Source organism: Pelophylax lessonae (assembly GCF_965119305.1).
Source record: "Pelophylax lessonae genome assembly, chromosome: 4".
NCBI classification, from domain to species: Eukaryota; Metazoa; Chordata; class Amphibia; order Anura; family Ranidae; genus Pelophylax; species Pelophylax lessonae.
In genome coordinates, this window is record NC_138771.1 from 493618663 (window position 1) to 493640994 (window position 22332).

Below are 22332 nucleotides of genomic sequence, written 5' to 3' on the forward strand. Positions count from 1 at the left end.
CCGGCATACCACAGAGCCCGGCATACCACAGAGCCCGGCATACCACAGAGTCGGGCACCACAGAGACCAGCATACCACAGAGCCCAAAATGGTCAGCAAAATAAGTAGAAAAGTTATGTGCATTAGTGTGTGTAAATTGTTGCAACATGTTTTTTAATACCTAGCTGTGTTCTGTCATAATAAAATGTCATGTCCATGATCATACATGTATGAAGAAGGACATGGCATTTTCTGTCACATGTGCTAGGAGTGCAACTATCCCCAGCACATAACTGTAAATATCCCAGCATGTGCAGTGTTTCTGACTCCTCCCACCATCACCACTTCAAATCCCTGAAGTGATCATGGTGGTTAGTGTTCCTTTAATATCTCCTAGAAGAAGTAAACCTCCGTATACTGATTGCATTTCATTTCATTATCCTCTGGTTGTGTTAAATTGGAAAGGAGAAGGGGGGTGCGATGTGCCAACTCCCTGAGATGACTTTGCCACATCCCTGAAATGAGTTTTTGTAGCTTAGGATGTCTGCTGCAGAAAGCTTCCTCTAAAGTCTGGCTGCAGCCATGTTAACTGTGGGCAGTTGGGGCTGCTGTCTGTTCACTTCCTGAATACACACGGATCTCTGCCTTTTCCTCCCTCATCCAGCCCCTCCTCCCCCCTTCCTTTGCCTGGCAAACTCTCACGAGAGTGTGTGAGAGAGAGAGGGCTGAACAGGAAGTCACTAGCCTAGGCAAATCACCAGACAAGAAAGACGTAGTGAGCTGTATAAGGTATTTACCGGCAGAAAAAGGAAATGTTTTACTATCCAAAGTTAAAACAGCAAGGGCAGAGGATTTATTAGATAGAAAGATGAATGGAGGTCTGCTTTAAGTCATTTCCTGTCTGTGTATTCCTGCTGCTTTTCAATAAAACATGAAGGGCTCAGCCATGTGTCTAGCACCATCTTATATGGTAACAGATATATCTGCAGCAGCTTTCCAAGGAGAGGTATTGTACTTACCTTTCCTGTAGCCTATCTCTCCTTCCTCTCTGTCCAGTACTGGAGTCTTCAGCATTGGACACTGCTGGGAGTGTCAGCTACCCCCACCCCCACCATGCTTTGGCTCCTTCCTTTGTCCCCTTACGTTACAGCTAAGAACTCTAGTGATGTAGAGGTCAGTGAAAGGAACCACATTGCAGGGGGGGGGGGGGCACATCCTTGTGAGTTACTGTAACAAGTACACCACTGTTTTATTTCACCCCCAGAAAAACAAACATCAGCTGCTCTGATTTATTCAGCACTGCCCCATGTTACATTAAAGAGGCTGGCTTCACTCCTGTGTCCCACATTCAGCCAACAGTGGGCTAAAGCCCTCTGTCGGCTGATGTTATAGAGCTCTGCAGGGATCCTGACAATAATGTAGGGATCATCCTAGATGCCTGACCGGCAGCTGGGACAGTCTGTCAATGCACCACTGAGAGCTGGAGTCAGCTGACCCCCCCCCCCCCCCCCCCCCACTCCACAGCCCAGCACTCCAGTGATCACTGGAGGGGCAGAGCACAGAACGGTGGCTGGCAGTCAGCCCCCTCTGCTCACTGAAGACCGAGAACTGAGTGATCAGTGGTCTCTGATCGCTCAGTGTAGAGAAGGGACAGCTTTACCATCAGATCAATGCTGCAGCCATTTAGGTAGATATGTATGTTTGTTTTTTGTAAACCTATACTTCTCTTTTAACCCCTTGGTGCCGTTCGCCCTTTAGGGAGTTTGCTATGCTAGTGGGTGGGGCTTATGGCCACACAACCGTCTTGATTGGCTGTCACAGTGGTCACATGATTGGAAAAGTCCCGAACGTAAATGGTGATCGGGAACTTTCCGCGAGCTGCCGGTCGCTGTGCCGTGCACTCTCGGCACAGCACTGTCAGCGCTAATGCACGCAAATATGCGGCCGCACGTTACCCAAGCGTCGAGAGGCTCCATATTCACGTGCGCTTAGCACTCAGAGGTTAAATATGGATGGAAACTCTGTTTTCCTGTGGCTGGGGAGCAGCAGGTGGGGTGTAGAGCCTGTCATAGAAGTAAATGGCTGTACACCGCATCTGTGTTTACCCACACGCATGACATGTTTTTGGGAAAAGACAGCATTCACGAATGTGCGGGTAAATGTCAATTACGCTATGCATATTTTATGCCTATATACCTCCGTGTGCATGAGGCTTAACCACTTTACCAGCGGAGGATTTTGCTGTCTTACGTCCAGGCCACTTTTTGCGATTCAGCACTGTGCGAATTTAACTGACAATTGCGCGGTCATGCAACGCCGTACCCAAACAAAATTTACGTCCTTTTTTTCTCACAAATAGAGCTTTCTTTTGGTGGTGGTTGATCACCTGTGCGATTTTTACTTTTTGTGCTATAAACAAAAAAATAGCAAAAATTTTGAAAAAATAACAATATTTTTCACATTTCTTTATATGAAATTCCCCCCCAAAAAATGTAAAAATCAAAATTTTTAATCATTTTTGGCCAATTTGTTTTCTGCTACATATTTTTGGTAAAAAAAATCGCAATAAGCGTATTTTGATTGGTTTATTAAAAGTTATTGTGTTTACCGTCTAAGGGAAAGATTTCTGTCATTTTTGGTGTTTTTTTTTTTTAACAAGTAATGGCGGCGATCTGCGATTTCTTTTTTGCGGGACTGCAACATTGCGGCGGACAGATCGGACCCCTGACTGACATTTTTGACACTTTTGGGGGTACCAGTGACATTTCTATAGTAATCAGTGCTATACATATGCACTGTTACTGTAAAAATGACACTGGCAGGGAAGGGGTTAATTTTATTGGAGAGGGAGGGGTTAATGTATGCCTGGTGCTTACTGACGTGTGGGGGGAGGTGACTGAGTGACACAGGGACAGATTGCAGGGTTCAGCTATGCTGAACCCTGCAATCTGACCCTGCCTGTCACTTAGGAGATCCGCCCGCTTTGTTTACAGAAGCAGGTGGATCTCCAAACTCGATTCCCCGACGATCACCGCCGCTCCTCCCCAGGCCCGACTCCCGCCCACAAGGGGAGGAGTCCAGCGACGTAGGTCTACGTCGCTGGACAATAACGAGCCACATTGCCGCAGTAGCAGCAATGTGAGCGGTCGTTATGTGGTTAAACTGGGGTACACACTATAAGAAAACCTGGCAAACGATCGTCCAATTTTCCTCATTTCACAGCAAATTGGAACCAATGAATGAAAATTCTCGTACGACTAATGCTTTTTTTTTTTTATTGTTTCTGATCATGCGCAGTCTTTCTTTTCTGATTTTTCTTGTAAAAAAATCGTACGAAACCTGTACACATTAAACAAAAATCGTTGGTTTTGTTCCCGTACGAGAAAATTTTTGGAGTCTGTCCCTTCGAGAATTTTCGTAAGAAAATTTGGAATTGACTGTCGAAGGTTGAGTACACATTATACGAAAATTCTTTAGACGAAAATGTTCGCCCGATTTTCTTCTAGTGTGTACGAGCTTTAAATCTGGATCACTGCCTTTATTCAAAGAGTAGGAAGGAGATCCAGGAGGAAGTAAAGCCAGACCAAAAAGTAGCAGAGGAGTGTGAAGAGTGAGTTCAAAGCCCTTGCCAGATGAAATGGTGAACACATAGCTCCACCTACTGGATGGATATGGAATATAAACTAATAATACATAATGGTTTAGAGTAAAGCCTCGTACACACGATCAGATTATCGAACAATCTGATGTCCGTTTTTGGTTGCATGCTATTTTCATATGGAAAGTGAAGAGGTTACTTTCATACGAAAATTCCTGTACGACAGAATTCAACTTAGAAGTGATGTCGTGTTGAATTGTTTTGTATGTGTTCTTTCTTTGCTGAGCATGCCTAGTCTTGCTCTTATGATTTTTTTCGGACGAAAACTGTACTAATTAAACGAAAATTGGACGTTGTGTTGACGTACAATACAAATTTTATAGCCTGCACATTCAGTTTTTCTCCTCCGAAAATTCGTAATCGGCTGTTCAATCCGAAAATCGGCAGATCGTTCGTCAGACGAAATTTTCCTTCCGATTTTCGTATCGTGTGTACGGGCCTTTACTTAGCTTGAAAAAAATAAAACCAAAAAATAGATGTAAATATTTTGTTTTGTAGTCCTAGAGATAATAAATAAATAAACACTATGGAGGGATATAGGCTCCGTTCACATCTTAGCGTATGGATCGCCGGCAGAACCGCCGCGGTTCCGCCCGCGATCCGGAGATTATTGCAAATCGCGGGACGCCTGTGCGTTGCCCGTTGATTTGCAATAGCCCCCAAACGCTGAGCGATGTTGCAGTGATTTCCGCCTGCCGAATCGCGGTAACATCGCGCAAACAAAATCGCGGGACGCAATACGCTCCAAAGAAGCTCTTGTACTTTTTTGGGCGTAATGCATCCCGCGATTTTTTTTTGCACGATGTTACCACGATTCGGCAGGCGGAAATCGCGGCAACATCGCTCAGCGTTTGGGGAGCTATTGCAAATCAACGGGCAACGCACATGCGTCCCGCGATTTTCAATAATCTCCGGATCGCTGGCGGAACCGCGGCGGTTCTGCCCGCGATCCATACGCTAACGTGAACGGAGCCTTACCAAAACTGGAGCACACAGAATGTAGTGCAGCTGTATATTATAACCAATCAGCTTCTAGGTTTCAGCCCCGTTCACACCGGTGCGACCTGTCATGCGATTTGAGAGTTCAAATTGCATGAAAAGTCACCCCTATGAAAAAGGTTCCTGCACTCTTTTTCCAGATTTCATTGCTACTTGCATAGACGTCTGGCAAAAAAAAGTCACAAGGCGCAATGAAATTGGCACTGAAAATTGCACTGATGTGCGGCTTTAAAATTGTGCTGAAGTAGTGCGATTTCAAAGCCGCACCGGTGTGAACCAGGGCTTATTGTCCAAGCTTAATGGAACAAACTAAAGTTAGAAGCTTTTTGGTTACTATGCACAGCTGCACCAGATTCTGTCTGCATCAGTTTTAGTAACCCCCCCCCCCACATGTTCCCTTTCCATTACACCCTTTTTAATATGAAGCAATTATAAAAGTTATAAAAGATTTTTTAGTGTTTATAAAAAAAACTATAATCCCATATATTTTTTAATGATTAATGTCAATTTAAAAATTGTTTCAAATCTTTTTAAATCTGAAGCTTTCAATAAAATAATCCCTGATGATCCTGCCATGAAAGGTCAATAGTCATAGTGATGATGTAATGTCCATGTCTCCCATTTTTGCTCCTGCATTATCACCCCGTCACATGCTCCCCTGTTGTCATACAGTTGTGTGACCACACATTGCACAGGCTTGTTCACCAGGAAGCCAGTCTAGAGGAATGATGTGTGGCTAAGCAGTGAATATAGCACACAAAAGATCCAGGCTGCTCACAGATGAGCCGACTCCAACGGCATGATCTCCTCACTGCAGGGTGCCCGCCCAGTCATAACTGAAGCAATAATTAAAGGAAAATCTAGGTGGCTGCACTCCAAACTGAGATCCAAATGCCTTTATTCACATAACACCATGAAGAGCAATACATGTACAAGCAAGGGAGGAATGCTTACGCGTTTCACACATGAATTGGACTTGATTTGTGTGTGAAACGCGTAAGCTGTTTCTCTCTTGCATGTACATGTAGTACTCTTCATGTTCTTCATGGTTGTATGCGAATAAAGGCATTTGGATCTCAGTTTGGTGTGCACCCATCCGATTTTTCCTTTCATTATTGCGTGAATACAGCAGGTGGCTAAAAAGGCTGAAGGAGATCAGCAGCACTGAGATGTAACAAAATACGAAAGATGGGGAAAGCAGGATTTTGTTAAAAAAAAAAAAAAAAGAGAGAGTTAAACCCTCTACCTCTTAGGGCCCCCATTGGTCAGATCTCTGTGCTGAGGTCCCGGTGTTCTATCAGATTACCGCTACCCATCAGATTGTGTAACGGAAGTGACATTCCAACCAAAAAATACTTACTGCGCATGCGCTATGCGTTCCAAACACTTCATGATGATCTGACGGGTAGTGGTAATCTGATATAACACCCATTCAGACATCTTACTACACCCAGCTACGTCTTTAATTTCAGAGTAATTTTAGCAATAAAGTGAGGCTATTTAAATATATATACTATATTGATATCTGTGATGTTGTTTGAATGTTTCATTTTGAAAGCATAAAGGTTTAGCGCTGAGCAGTGCTGGGTGTACCAACATGGCCTCCGCCACCTTCCTACTGCTGGCGTCCAGCGTTTTTCAAAATGTAACATTCAAAACCACATCACAGATGTCAATATACTAAATGTATATATTTACGCTCACTTTATTGCTAAAATTACTCTGAAATTCAAGACGTAGCTGGGTGTAGTAAGATGTCCGCATGGGTGTTCTATCAGATTACCACTACCCCTCATGGAAGGCATAGTGAATGCGTAGTAAGTGTTTTTTGTCAGAACCTCACTTCCGGTACCGGATCTTATTTGTAGCGGTAATCTGACAGAACACCGGATTTGCACTATGAGAGGCTCCCACCATCTCAGCAATGAATTCCTGGGTCTAAACACCTGCTGTGCCCATTACGAGGGGGTTCCCCCCATGTCTGTGCTAATTTCCCAGGTCTGCTCACCTTCTGTGCTTATTAGGATGGCCTCCCACCATACCTGAACCAAGTTCTCATGTCTGCATGATCTTTATCACATGTCATGCTGCTTTTTGCTTTATTAAATCAGACAGACTTTATTGGCCTCCACCTCCGTTATTTTTACAACTGTTTATTAAAACCCTTGAGAGCATGTTGTACCATGGTGGTGGCGATATGTGTATTCTAGGTACGGGGCCTGATCACCATGGAAGGTTTTCAGTCACTCACTAATATTAGATTAACTCCCTGTTGGCAGTCATCTCACCTGTGACATGTTGACTTCAATGCATAGTAAAGAAGACCCTTGTAAGCGAGGGGTTAAGATCGAGCTGCTGAGTAATTCTAAAGTCTCCTGTGTGGTGTGAATGGTTTTCAGAGTTTAACTCACGGTTCTGATTGTTAATTAGTTGGGTGATTAAGGGATAGAATTGTGCCAGACTGCCAGGGGTTAATGCTCTGAATTCCCTTATGTCGCTGTATTGTTTGTACATCACCACCTGTGGCCCCTGGGGGCCCTCATGGAACTGAGCGGAAGGTTGTACTTACAAGGCTTTGTCAGGGCGCAGAACACAACAAATTCTGGAATCGAGCTGTTCTTGGTGTACCCCACCTTACAGGGGATGTCAACTCCAAAGATCACTGTGACTAACGCCATTAACCTTGTGCGACAATAATGTAAGTATATCTCCAGGGAGTGTCACATGTCTGCAGGAAAATCATTTTTTAAGGGTCAGTGAACCCAAACCTCATATATCAGTATTTTAGATGTCATTAAAGAATTCTCCTATTCCTTGATAATTAAATGTCTGCATCTGAGTTTTGTACTTTGGGGGATGCAACAAGAGGGACAGGACTACCTACCACATATAGCAGAAATATCTTTCTTGGGGGGACTAGCCTTTTTATTTACTGAAGGATGACAATTTGTTCCCATGACGTTAGATGAACAGGTTAAGCTAGTACATATATATACATTTGTATGTTTTATCTATCTATCTATCTATCTATCTATCTATCTATCTATCTATCTAATCGTTTTACCTTGTACCTTTGTATCTTTCCAATTATCTTAGTTACATCCCTGTGGCTTTGCTGCCATCTGCATCATTATAGCTTGTAACCAAATACTGTTATTTGCTTCCCAATCGTTTAGGGATTAATTGAGACAAAACCCTGTCTGTCACCCTATTCCAGGGACCTGTTGTCGCAGCGTCTACACTTATGGGATTGGCAAGCCCTGCAGTTGGTATGTTAACTGGCAAACATCTGTATCGGAGCTACCCTTGTTCCTCTTGAAGTTGATGAGCTGTGATCTCTGAGACATGTCCACTTCAGGGGCATCCTGTTCGACGAGCGATTACCCCAGAACATCCAGAGAACGAGAGGAGAACCATAGCGGACACCAAGACCTTGTCACCATATCTGATGAAGGCACACTGGATTTCAGGCCTGGGTGCAACCATGAAGCTCAGGACCTGGTGAATTCCATCCTGTCCCCTCGGACTTGGGAGAAATACCTTTCCTCGTGGAAAAGCTGGATACAGTTTAAAAAGTCAGTGCGGGAGAGAGGCTGGTGTAAAGCTGAGAAGATCATGGTGGACTTCTTTGAGCATTTAATCGCCAGTGGACATAGCAGGGCAAAGGTTGTCAGCACCTTGGCCGGCATTTCTTTTTGCTTGCAGATGATGGAGAAGAAGGATGTCACAAAGCAGTTCATCATCCAGCAAATGCTGACCAGCTGGAGGAATAAGGAGATGGAGGACAATGCAGAGACAGAGAGTAACGGTGACTCCGGGGAGCTCCTGACTCCTGAAATGCTCGGCGCCATTCTCTACGCCACCAAGAAGGTCTGCTTCGACAACAACGAGAGCAGGTTGTTCTGTGCCGTCTTCACCTTGGCCTTCTATGGACAGTTTGACATGGAGGAGCTGGCTGCCAGGTCCAAGGATGAAGATGGCACAGGCTTGGGCTTTAAAGACGTGATCATGGAGCGCAGTTCGCTATTCTGCAAAACGCAGAAATCACGTTCAAATAAGAGCCAATGGGTGGAGGTGAAGAAGCGGGAGGACAGGTTCCTGTGCCCAGTGAACAGGATGAAGAAGTATCTGGAGATCAGGCCAGAAGGCGGCAGAAGCTTCTTCATCCACGAGAATGGCACGCCGCTCACCCAGTTCCAGTTCAGCCGGGTGCTATCATTTGCCCTGGAGGAGGCTGGTCTTGATTCCAGGAGGTTTGGGCCTCATTCCCTCTGCTATAAAACATAAGCCTCCGCAGCTGGAAGCCAGGCCATCTCTCGAAAGGTGTGGGAAGCCTCAGATGGAAGCTGTTAACCTCTGACTTCTGGGTTGCCAAGTAGTTCCACAACCTGACAGCTGGACCATGTAAGCGTCAGTGCTGGTGGCATCACTGGAAGTTAGAGACTGACTGCTTCCATCTGTGGCACAGGAGTTTTGCTACCTAGCCCATTATTTTTCAGAGGTAAGTGCACTTAGAGTGTATCTAAAGCCAATACATATTTGTTTCTTTATCTGTGTCCCACTGGGAAAATCTATATATCTATCTATCTACCCTATCTATCTATCTACCCTATCTATCTACCCTATCTATCTATCTATCTATCTATCTATCTATCTATCTATCTATCTATCTATCTATCTATCTATCTATCTATCTATCTATCTATCTATCTATCTATCTATCTATCTATCTATCTATCTATCTACCCTATCTACCCTATCTACCCTATCTATCTATCTACCCTATCTATCTATCTACCCTATCTATCTATCTACCCTATCTATCTATCTACCCTATCTATCTATCTACCCTATCTATCTATCTACCCTATCTATCTATCTACCCTATCTATCTTATCTATCTATCCTATCCATCTATCTTATCCTATCTATTCCATTGGACAGACATACTTTTACTTTCTGTCGGCACAACAGGAAGTGAATGTAAATTCTTCCAAAGTGAGAGGAAAGCTCTTCTTGAACCGTTGGGAGATTTCCCCTCTTTTCCTGTTCCTGTGAAAACTCAAAATTTAGAATTTTCTCGCCACTGACTTTTCAGGTAACAATGTTAACCAGGACAAATAAAGGGGTGAATCTTCCCAGTGAGGACACAGAAAAAAATAAAAACCCGACAACTCTTTTATACGCCATCCAAAAGAATGTTTTGGGTTAAGATACACTATAAATAATACAATAAATTGTATTTGCCTCTTCTGCCCACCTCATTAAATATGCACAGACAAATAAATATGTTGCATTTCATCAAATCCAAACATTCACTGCCTGACCAGCGTGAAACTGTTGCAGTGTCTATACTGAGTGGCATTTTTGGCACTGTGTAAATGGTATGCACTCATGACAGTTTTTTTTATAGGCCACATTGAACATGTGAGTCTTTTATTTAAAGTGACTCTTTCACTAAAATGAATTGTCCATCAATAGAACTCCCTGTGAAGACGATAATGGATACCTACCTCTCCCTGGAGTTCAGGAGACGCTGAAACTCATCTCTAGCAAACCGTTTATTTTTATGTGCAGATTTATTGGGGGCATTAAGAGGAGTGCACTTATACTTTACACCCTGGGCAAGGGACTTCCATATGCAAACAATCTTGCTGGTGTTTATCATCTGCGCATTCTGCTAAAATCTTAGTTTTTTTCGGCTTATTTCTGGCTTCTGTCATTAAAGCTCAATTGAAATCTCACTCCTTTCTATCACTTTAAAGTCCTGTAATGTTTAGTCTTGTCATATTTTGTGACTCATGTTTGTGTAAAAATGCCTTAAAGAGACTCTGTCACCAGCTTGAAAGTTTTCAGGTAAAAACACAGAAAATGCAAGTATTTAAAATTAATTTTCCTTTTCATAAATGATTTTTATTCACTTGCAATGTGCTTTGAACTTGCTAAAAATGTGACCACTCCAAGAAAACTCAATTCCCTAGCACAGCCCCCTCCCTCTCTGATGTCATAGCCCTCTCCTCTTCTTGTAGTGTCTGATTACTCTCTGTGCTGGCCCAGCTCCTCCACTCCTCCTCCCCTCACCTCCCTGCATCTCCCTCCTAACATGTCATAGACCTCTCCACTTCTTGTAGTGTCTAATTACTCTCTGTGCTGGCCCAGCTCCTCCACTCCTCCCCTCACCTCCCTGCATCTCCCTCCCAACATGTCATAGCCCTCTCCGCTTCTTGTAGTGTCTGATTACTCTCTGTGCTGGCCCAGCTCCTCCACTCCTCCTCCCCTCACCTCCCTGCATCTCCCTCCTAACATGTCATAGACCTCTCCACTTCTTGTAGTGTCTAATTACTCTATGTGCTGGCCCAGCTCCTCCACTCCTCCCCTCACCTCCCTGCATCTCCCTCCTAACACGTCATAGCCCTCTCCGCTTCTTGTAGTGTCTGATTACTCTCTGTGCTGGCCCAGCTCCTCCACTCCTCCTCCCCTCACCTCCCTGCATCTCCCTCCTAACACGTAATAGCCCTCTCCGCTTCTTGTAGTGTCTGATTACTCTATGTGCTGGCCCAGCTCCTCCATTCCTCCTCACCTCCCTGCATCTCCCTCCTAACATGTCATAGCCCTCTCCACTTCTGGAAGTGTCTAATTACTCTATGTGCTGGCCCAGCTCCTCCACTCCTCCCCTCACTACGTAAATTTTAATGTAGCCACTGGGGAAGAATAGAATGGGAATACTATAGAGCAGCCTTTCTCAACCTTTTCAATGTGGAGGAACCTTTGAAATAATTTTCAGGTCTCAGGGAACCCCTGCTAAAAATGACTATATTTACAACTCATGATACATTAGTGTGATGGTCAGTGGGATGAATGTTCCTTACACTTGTGGACATTGGGAAAAATTACCTTCTTCCAGATAGCTAAAAAGATCAATGGTGTCATTGAAATTGCTCATTGCTCAAGGAACCCCTAGCAACCTCTGGAGGAACCCTGGTTGAGAACACCTGCTATCGAGTGTCAATTGAGTCTGCTGGGGCGGCTGACATCACATCCAAGATGGTGGCTTCCAGCAGTAGGGCTCTAGGACTCAGGGCTTTTAGTTGTCTACACAAGGGAGGCTTTTACAGGTAAATAACGTACATAAAATATGGTAAATGTACATACAGTATCATTCAATGGAAAGATTGTTTTTTGAAATGAATAGTCTGGTGACAGGATCTCTTTAAAATCTTTTTCTTTCATTGAAAATGCGGCTTCCTGCCCTCCCCCTCCAGTGCTCTGACCTGGCAGAGCTAAGTAACAGCCACACCCCTTGGTGTTACTTTAGATCTACTTTCATGGAATATGCGGTAAAACAGTTTTAGGGAAATCTGGAACCTCAAAGTGTCAAATTGTAGCATTAAAGCAGCAAATCAAACTATTAAATTAACTTTAATAAATAAATCAAAGTGCAAAATTGTGGAAACGAACAAGCTTTCCACATATATAAATGGACCCCATCACATGTGTGACCTCCACCTGCAATACATCACAATGTTCCCACACAGAGCAGGAGAAGCTCTAATCACATTATAGGAGTTATATTTTTATTTTACCTGGTTCAGACGTGCTGAGATGGGAAGAATGGAAACCCTCAGATGTTATGATTCAAATCTCTGCTACTGCAGATAACACAGGTATATGGGCATCCTGAAAGCTTTGTTTTCCAAGAAAGCATGGAACATTCTCTGGGACATTGGGTTATGTTTTGGGGCCACCTTGGATACAAATTAGTTTAGCATAATTTACCTTGTGTTTGTTTTGTAATAAAGTTATTACAGTTGAACTTTCTTTTGGTGTCTCTGTAATCTTTATGTCGCTCTACAGCTACCAAGAGGGAAATGCATATATCTTCATTACTCAGTCAGCCAGCCAATAAGATTTCAGTTATTAGCTTTCTGCTGGAAAAGGAAAAAGAATGGGCGCTCTTGCTGGGGGATGGGCCCTTTGTTCCAGACAGTCTTGATATGTGAAATGTTAACCAGACTGATGGTGAATGTTCCAAAAGCACAGTGTTAGTGCTATCATCAAGAGCAGCTCTTACAAGGCCGAAGTGAGATCCCACATGTAAGCAGAGTAAAGAGAAGGCGCCACTCAGTGAAGCAGTAATAACAAATTTATTAAGCTCATATCAAGACTTACATAAAAGCAAAAAGTGGAGCGTCATGACCCGGCGTCCTTCCTTATTCACCGTGTACCCATTGTGGAAGCTGCCAGCAGCCTAAACCAATCTGGGGGCTGAATCAGTGTGTGGCTGCGGCGAACCACATACCTCACAGAAGGACCGTGCAGCCGTAGACGAGGAATCTACCGCCCATTCCACGGCCCATTCCTCGTCTACGGCCGCACAGTCCTTCTGGCAGCTTCCACAACGGGTACACGGTGAGTTAGGAAGGACGCCGGGTCATGACGCTCCACTTTTTGCTTTTATGTAAGTCTTGATATGAGCTTAATAAATTTTTTATTACTATTAGCTGTTAGCGGCCGCTCGCCCCGCCCTCCCGCCTGGTATGTCCCTTCATTCATGCACAGATCGTAGTAGTAGGGACGTCATTGAGAGGCGGGCGGCCGGCCAGAGGCGGGACTTTTAAAACCTGCCCTGCTCTGCGCCCTCCTCCTTCCTTCGGCGGCCATATTAATTTCGGCAATGTTAACCCATTATCGGCCGAAATGGGATAGGCTCATTTTCGGCCGAAAATTTCGGTGCATCCCTACTAAAAACACATTAGCAGATTATTTTTGGCTGGCCGATCATTTGTGATTACTGAGTAGTTTGGGGTTTAACAGATCCCAATGTGTGAAACATATTAGGATGAGCTCTTTGTTCCATGACATGGAACCTAGCTGGCTCATTAAATTGGCACCCCAACTCCCAGCCTGATATTGGGTTTGGAGAGGATAAGGAAATAAAATTCAAACATTTTCATGAATGACATCAGCAGTAAAAAACACGTTCATTTATTTTGAATACATTTTGGTACCTGAAATGCTCTTCTTGCAGAGGAAATCACTTGCAGAATGAATGTATCTGAACATTTTTTTGGGATGAGTAGGGAGGGATAGAACCCATTTTTTATTGGGTAGATTCAATCTCTCTGTATGCCTTGGTGACCATTGTAATCAGGTCTGAAAGTATGGGAAATCCCAAATTTTAGCATTGCCACCAAAGCAGGGAAATATTGAAAACTTATTCTGGTGACAACTAAGAGGGGATGTACTTCACTTCCTGTTGTGTCCCAAGTACAAAAAGTAATAAGAATTCTCTAAAAAGGGACACCGATAGCAAAAAAAAACCACAGGAGTGTTGTTAACCCTTACTTATTTTACCCAAAACAGGCTTTAGGTACACATTAATGTGAGGCTGACTAAAAAGAACCAAGTGGTAATTGGTCCAAACACCCAGTCAAAAGCACATACATTAAAGCTGAAATGTATTATGCTTAAAATTTGCCTTGCCTGCCTCCTCCTTTCATCCTTAACATGTTAATAAATGGTTAAATAAAATTTTTCCATTTTCATGACATACCTTGTGTTAAACCCAATGCCATCATCGGGTCTCTGTTATTCGCTATGCAATGCAGGTAGATCATGGCTGGTGGAAGGGGTTAACAGGGTGCTGTACATAGCTGCAAACAGAAAACAAAGAGAGGGCGCACCGGCCTAGCGCATTATCCTCAATATAGGCTTTATTAGTCAAAAGTAACTACTCACAAACAATGGTGTAAACCAGCATATCAAATTTAAACATCAGAAACAGTTGTGTAAATGTCCACTGCCTCTGATGAAATGACGGCTGATGCGTTTTGAGGCTTCGCCTCTTCTTCAGAGCCAATGGGCCATGTCCAAACCACCAGTTTATATAGCAAAAAATAGCTCATGCCTCATCTGTGAAGCCTTTATTGAGGATAATGTGCTAGGCCGGTGCGCCCTCTTTGTTTTTTGTTTGCAGCACTTTTGGACTAGCCTGGTCCTATAGGGCAGCAAGGCCTTAGCCATTTGGGATGCCAAGTGTGAGTTCCATGGAAGGAGTGGTCGGGGGGGCTCTGGTTCTGAGCGCAGGAGCAAGGTGCTATGCATCACAAATTTGTTTTGGTGCTGTACATAGCTTCCTGAACACAACAGCCCCTCAATACTCCTCCCAGGAGCCCTCAGTCCTAAAGGTAGCAGTGGGCTGTTTCTTGGAAGGAATTATGCAAATATCAAACCACCTTGATGGATGTCATTTTGGTGTAGTGGGCGTTCCTAGACAGGTTGTATTTGCATGCGGACTACCCTAGGTAACCCTCACATGTGATGCTGAGCCTCCATGATTAAAATAAAAGAAATCCAATGAATAAACAGGGTGGGAATGTCAGGTTAGGGAGGAAAGTGCTAGATGATGCATGAGATGGCTTTGTGTGACTTACTGCAGCTTCTAATGCACATTGTGAGAAGCTCACAGTGTGCAGTGAAATCAAAGAAAGCTATTTCAGTTCGGGAGGGGAGCCTGTACAACTACTCCACATCAGCGGCTCAGAAATCTCTGTTCCAGCACAACAGTCAGGTAATTAGTATTTTCAGAAGGAGGTCGGCAATGGTTTTTTAGGTATTTCTCCCTTAAGGGCTCTTTCACACGGAGGTTCCTTATATCACCTCATCCGTTTGCGGGTGATATACGGACATAATGAATGTCTATGGGATTGCGGATGTCAGCGGAGGACTATCCGCTGACATCCGATTTTCGTCCTTTCAGTTCTGTTCCGTTTTTTGGAACGGAACAGAACCCTATTTTTTTTCCGTTTAAAAAAACGGAAAGGAAGCAAAATCAGATGTCAGTGGTGTCATCCGCTGACATCCGCAATGCCCATAGACATACATTATGTCCTTATATCATCCGCAAACGGATGGGATGATATGCGGACATACGGAGCGGATGACACAAGTGTCATCCGTGTCCGTGAAAAAAAAAAATCGCAATACGGTCCGCAATACGGTCCGCTCCGTGTGAAAGAGCCCTTAAGGTGCCCTTAGTCATAGATGCCGGTCTCCTAAGTCAGATCAAAGAAGGATGTATTGTCTGTGGGTCACCTCCAGACAGTGCCAGGTGGGGCTCACCTGGAGGAATAGAGACTGGACAAGTGAGAAAACACCGTCCAATCACTGGCTTGTCCCGAGGTGTCTGCAGTGCTTTTCCTCCACCAGTCTCCAGAGATCTAATCCTGACAGGTGCTGTCTCGTCAACATGTAGTCCTATGGCTGGCTTCATTTGCTCTGCTTGCCAGTACACATTCACATGCCATACATCTTTATTATCCAAACCGCCTCAGTCATGCACCGCACTAGCGGCAGATCAACCTATTCTAGATATCAGGGGCTCAGACACTGGAACTGTAATGAAACAAAGCATGGCAATGCACCTGTTCAATGTGTGGCGTATTGTGGCGCCATCCATTATGAATGGCAACCCAATGCACTGTGCAGTAGAGTGAATGAAATGATGAGATAACATAAAAAATGAGAAAATCCACAAGTTTATAGTTTTTTGGTGGAGGATGCGGGCACAGTAAAGGTTTTTAAGTCCGAAGACAACAGCCAACATATTTCTGGGGCTCAAAAGTCCCCCTTCAGCAGTGCTTGGATGTTGGCAGTATTAGGGGTTTTTAGTGGCACCACTTTATACCAGTAGCGGCACATACCTGGGTACAGCCACCTACACCCATTCATGTTTGTGGCAGCTGTATGGTGTAGCAGAGTCTCCTGGGCACCAAAATACACAGCAGGTTAGCAGGAATGTACCCGTGTGCCTGAGCCTTGTTACAGCCAGCATCCAAGCCCTGATGGAGAGGGACTTTTAAGCCCCTGCGACATGATGGATTTAGTCTTTTGACTTTTTATCAATGTTAATAAATGTGCACTGTACTTGCTATCGTTCTTTATCCTAGGGACACCCTGTAAAAGCTGCCTCTCCAAATCTAGAAGCCTTATACTGTATACTGTACAGTAATTCTTTGTCATGGATCCGGCACCCCCACCATGTCATCAATGATACCAATGATTGGTAGGCTTGGGTAAAAGTGAGTGTTCCTATAGGACATGATTTATTGTGACAGATTTTCACATTTTTCAGGATTCCACTTCCTATGTAGCCCTTAGTGTTCAGTCACATGACATCTCAGTGCCACACATCCAGTCATGGGAAGACTTCCCTCAGCAGGCTTTGTACACAGCTGTGAATGTAAAAAATATATAGTGGCTGCCATGACTTTCAGGCCTGCTCTGATTGATGTCCAATAATGATGTACCTGCACTACTGAACATTGTCACCCTAGGGAAGGGAATGTGTTATTTGCAGGGTCATCAGCTGAAAGAAAAGGAAAAGAAAAACGAATACAGCCACCACATCTAAAGACTAGTAAGCTGCAATGTATTACTTTTTTTTTTCTTGGCTTTTGTTATCCCTTAAAGCGGAGTTCCGGCCTCGGGGGTCAAATTTAGATAAAAATACCCCCGGGACAGTCAGGGCTAGTACATTCCTCAATGGATAGCCTCTGAACTGTCCCGGGTCGCACTTACCTTTTAGAAGAAATACTTACCTTGAAAAGTTCTTCTTCAGTGCTGCCATCTCATTTGTGGGCAGCTGAAGCCAGCGCGATCCTCTTCTGCGGCCTCTTCGGTGACGTCCGAGTCCCACAATGCACTGCACCGGCCCTGCTCGCCACTTCCGGTGCATGCGTGGCATCCCTGCACAGCTTCTGGGCATGCCCAGAAGCTGTTTAGCAGGGAATGCCGTGCCTACACCGGAAGTGACGAGCGGGGCCGGTGCAGGCGCATTGACTCCTGGGAGCGATGACGTTCAGCTCCCAGGAGTCATCGCAAACCGAAAGTGATGGCGCAGGCTGCGGCCGCAGAGGGAGGAAGTGGAAGGAAGGTGAGTATATTTTCTTCAATATCAAGGTAAGTGACCAAAAAAAGAAACAATTGGGAGCATCCATTTCTTTTTCAGGTGGCCCTCAGCAAGCGGATGGCCCAAAATCGATTTTTTCGATTCTGAGGCCTGAACTCCGCTTTAAAGCTGAGCTCCACCCAAAAGGGGACGCTACACTTGTCTGCCTCCTACTCCCCTCCGCTGCCACAAGCAGCTGTAAGGCTTCACTGCCGGTTTCCCTTAGCCAAGATGGTGGTGCCAGCATCTGAGCGCCGATTCAAGAACTAGCTCGGGTGAGGATACCACTGGATGCCTGGACAGGTACTGTAAGTGCCTTAATAGTATAAATCAGCAACTACAGTATTTGTAGCTGCTGACTTAGAATTTTTTTTTTTGGGGGGGGGGGGGGGGAAGAGACTCCTCTTTAACTACTTTGCATCCTTAGGCTCTCTCTCTATGTGTATATAATATATATAGTATCTCACAAAGTGAGTACACCCCTCACATTTTTGTAAATATTTTATTATATCTTTTGATGTGATAACACTTTGCTACAATGTAAAGTAGTGAGTGTAAATTTGCTGTCCCCTCAAAATAACTCAAACGCAGCCATTAATGTCTAAACCGCTGGCAACAAAAGTGAGTACACCCCTAAGTAAAAATGTCCAAATTGGGCCCAATTAGCCATTTCCCTCCCCGGTGTCATGTGACTCGTTAGTGTTACAAGGTCTCAGGTGTGAATGGGGCGCAGGTGTGTTAAATTTGGTGTTATCACTCTCACTCTCTCATACTGGTCACTGGAAGTTCAACATGGCACCTCATGGCAATGAACTCTCTGAGGCTCTGAAAAAAAGAATCGTTGCTCTAAACAAAGATGGCCTAGGCTATAAGAAGATTGCCAAGACCCTGAAACTGAGCTGCAGCACAGTGGCCAAGACCATACAGCGGTTTAACAGGACAGGTTCCAGTCAAAACAGGCCTCGCTATGGTCGACCAAAGAAGTTGTGTGCATGTGCTCAGAGTCATATCCAGAGATTATCTTTGGGAAATAGACATATGAATGCTGCCAGCATTGCTGCAGAGGTTGAAGGGGTGGGGGGTCAGCCTGTCAGTGCTCAGACCATACGCCACACACTGCATCAAATTCGTCTGCATGGTTGTCGTCCCAGAAGGAAGCCTCTTTTAAAGATGATGCACAAGAAAGCCCACAAACAGTTTGCTGAAGACAAGCAGACTAAGGACATGGATTACTGGAACTGTGGTCTGATGAGATCCAAGATAAACGTATTTGGTTCAGATGGTGTCAAGCGTGTGTGGCGGGACCTAGATGAGGAGTACAAAGACAAGTGTGTCTTGCCTACAGTCAAGCATGGTGGTCGGAGTGTCATGGTCTGGGACTGCATGAATGCTGCTGGCATTGGGGAGCAACAGTTCATTGAGGGAATCATGAATGCCAACATGTACTGTGACATACTGAAGCAGAGTATGATCCCCTCCCTTCAGAGATTGGGCCGCAGGGCAGTACTCCAACATGATAACAATCCCAAACACACCTCCAAGACGACCACTGCCTTGCTAAAGAAGCTGAGGGTAAAGGTGATGGACTGGCCAAGCATGTCTCCAGACCTAAATCCTATTGAGCATCTGTGGGGCATCCTCAAATGGAAGGTGGATGAGCGCAAGGTCTCTAACATCCACCAGCTCTGTGATGTTGCCATAAAGGTGTGGAAGAGGACTCCAGTGGCAACCTGTGAAGTTCTGGGGAACTCCATGCCCAAGAGAGTTAAGGCAGTGCTGGAAAATAATGGTGGTCACACAAAATATTGACACTTTGGGCCCAATTTGGACATTTTCGCTTAGAGGTGTACTCACTTTTGTTGCCAGCGGTTTAGACATTAATGGCTGTGTGTTGAGTTATTTTAAGGGGACAGCAAATTTACACTGTTATACAAGCTGTACACTCACTACTTTACACTTTGTAGCAAAGTGTCATTTCTTCAGTGTTGTCACATGAAAAGATATAATAAAATATTTACAAAAATATGAGGGATGTACTCACTTTTGTGAGATACTGTATACATATTTATTTATAATGGCCTTTGGAACAAAAGGTTATACCAGGTTCGTGGCTGCAGCTCCTGGTATCACATTTTTCAGCTTGTGATCCACTTTCCAGTAAAAGTGATCTGAGCGCCTCTACAGATCACCAATTAGTTCTTCAGGGCCCGGAAGGGGGCCCCCACCCCCACCATAGTTGGGTCAACTGTGCACAGAGGAGAAGGAGGCATATCCGTTCCTCTCTCTCCTCTATAATGAATAAAGTTGGAAGTGGAGATGAATTTGTCACTTCCTGTTTCAGTTCCATGTTTACCTGGCTGGTACGGGCCAGGGAGGCAGGCAGTCAAACTGAGATGTGTTTGGTCAGCGGTCTACGGGAGCAGAGCAGGGATTGGGGGTCTAATAAAACCTTGATGTCTCAATAAAGAATACCTGTCTGCCCAAACAATCACAAACAATGTTGTTCATCCCTTTTGATAGCAATAAAAAATAGAAAAAAATGTAAAATAAAATAAATGTAAAAATAGAAAAAAAAGCTAAAACGAAAGTCTGGGCAAATTTTGTTTTTGTGCAGTAGGTGGGCTGGGCCTGCACTGCATGGGTTAACTGCTTGTTTTTTCCAGGGGAGAGGACAGCAGAGATATATTTACCAGATCCACCAGATCCTCCCTGCACAAGACTGGTCCACCCCCCCCCTTGAAAATTTGTTAACCACTTAAGGACTGGAAGGTTTTACCCCCTTAATGACCAGTTTATGTTTTGCGATTCGGCACTGCGTTATTTTAACTGACATTTGCGTGGTCATGCTATACTGTACCCAAATGAAATTGACGTCCTTTTTTTTCCCACAAATAGAGCTTTCTTTTGGTGGTATTTGATACCTCTGCGATTTTTTTGCGCTATTAACCTGTTCTCGACTGCCCGCCGCCGATTTACTGCCGCAGTGCGGCTCTCCTGCGCCAACCAATGCAGACCTACGTTGGTCACGCTAGAGGGCGAGCGCCGCCGCGATCCCGCCCCCATATGGCAGTGGGGACTCCGATGCAGCGGGCAGGCTGCTCCGATTGCAGGCAGGCTGCTCCGAGGCAGGCAGGCTGCTCCGATTCCCTGCTGACAGAGAAGAACAGTCAGCTGTTGTAAACACAGCCGACCGTTCTCTCTAAAATGATCACAGAGTGCCTGTGATCCTGCTATATATATATATATATATATAAAATAGGATCACAGGTCTCTGTGATCATTTCACAAGCCATGCCCCTCCCCCCCCCCCCCCACAGTTAGGGCTCTTTCACACGGTCCGCCTCCGTAGGCAGATCCGTGCTGCTCAGCGGGGATCGATCCGCCGATCTCCGCTGAGCCGGCGGATGACAGCTCCGTCTCCGCTTGCAGTGCGGAGAGGGAGCTGTCACAGCTCCCGCTGCCCTCTATGGGGGATCGGATGAGAGCGGACCGCCTGTCCGCTCTCATCAGATCCGATCCCTGAACGGATGGAAAAATAGGGTTTCCATCCGTTGAGATTTCACGGACAGGACCGGATACGGATGGCAGCGGGTGTCAGCGGAGGTGTCTCCGCTGACACCCGCTGCCCCATAGAGCTGCATGGAGGATTCGATTAGATCCGCCTAAAAAACTGACAGGCGGATCTGATCGGATCGCCCGTGTGAAAGGGCCCTTAGAATCACTCTCCTAAGCCTGCTTTAACCCCTTGATTACCCACTGTGTTAACCCCTTCCCTGCCAGTGTCATTACTACAGTAACAGCGCATATTTTTAGCACTGATTACTGTAGTAATGTCACTGGTCCCTCCAAAAGTGTCAAAATGTCAGGGGTCCGATCTGTCCACCGCAATGTCGCAGTCCTGCAAAAAATCACATATCGCCGTCATTACTAGTAATAAAAAAAAAAAAACAATAAAAATAACATAAATCTTTTCCCTAGTTAGTAGACGCGATAACTTTTGCGCAAACCAATCAAAATACACTTATTACGATTTTTTCTACCAAAGATATGTACCAGAAATTGACCTAAAATGTTAAAAAAAATTTGGTTTTTACTTTTTTTTGAGAATGTTATATAGCAGAATGTGAAAAATATTGTTTTTTTTTTTTCAGAATTGTCGCTCTTTTTTTGTTTATAGCACAAAAAATTAAAAATCGCACAGGTGATCAAATACCACCAAATGAAAGGACATCAATTTTATTTGGGTACAGCATCGCACGATCGCACAATTGTCCGTTAAAATAACGCAGTGCTGAATCGCAAAATATTGCCTGGTGATTAAGGGGGAAAATCTTCCGGTCCAGAAGTGGTTAACAAAAAAATTGTGACAATTTTGGAAAAAAAAACAATATTTTTTACTTTCTGCTTTATAACATTCCCAATAAAAAAAAATGTAAAAATATTTTTTTCATAATTTTAGGCCAATTTGTATTCTGCTACGTATTTTTGGTAAAAAAAATCCCAATAACTGTATATTGATTGGTTTGCGCAAAAGTTATCGCATCTACCAACTAAGGGAAAGATTTATGTCATTTTTATAAATGTTTCTTTTTACTAGTAATGGCGGCGATCAGCGATTTTTAGCGGGACTGCGAAATTGTGGCAGACATATCAGACCCCTAACTGACATTTTTTACACTTTTGGGGGGACCAGTGACATTACTACAGTAATCAGTGCTGAAAATATGCACTGTTACTGTACTAATGA

The 22332-nt window shown here is 44.4% G+C and overlaps 1 protein-coding gene and 1 long non-coding RNA gene across 4 annotated transcripts in view; both read left to right on the top strand.

Moving 5' to 3' along the window:
• Positions 1-17589, top strand: part of LOC309554153 — a 476173-nt gene extending 458584 nt beyond the window's left edge. The window contains exon 2 of the long non-coding RNA XR_014225208.1: positions 17527-17589. This is a non-coding gene — a long non-coding RNA (uncharacterized lncRNA). The remainder of the gene's footprint in view (positions 1-17526) is intronic.
• Positions 677-9220, top strand: LOC309554351 (uncharacterized protein). Of its 3 annotated transcripts, none has more exons than XM_082256011.1 (2): positions 677-768; positions 7813-9220. In XM_082256011.1, exon 2 carries the CDS (start codon positions 7982-7984, stop codon positions 8921-8923), a length of 942 nt encoding a protein of 313 aa, XP_082112137.1. In that variant the 5' UTR covers positions 677-768; positions 7813-7981; the 3' UTR covers positions 8924-9220. The 3 variants fall into 3 exon arrangements, with proteins under 3 accessions (XP_082112137.1, XP_082112138.1, XP_082112139.1); XM_082256012.1 differs by having other exon boundaries at positions 684-768; positions 7854-9220; XM_082256013.1 differs by lacking the exon at positions 677-768 and adding an exon at positions 855-985 and having other exon boundaries at positions 7854-9220.
• Positions 17590-22332: the final 4743 nt, after the last annotated feature.

Bases quoted from the DNA above. Each gene is read 5' to 3' on its own strand.
- LOC309554351 (XM_082256011.1), top strand. From the start codon at position 7,982: ATGTCCACTTCAGGGGCATCCTGTTCGACGAGCGATTACCCCAGAACA.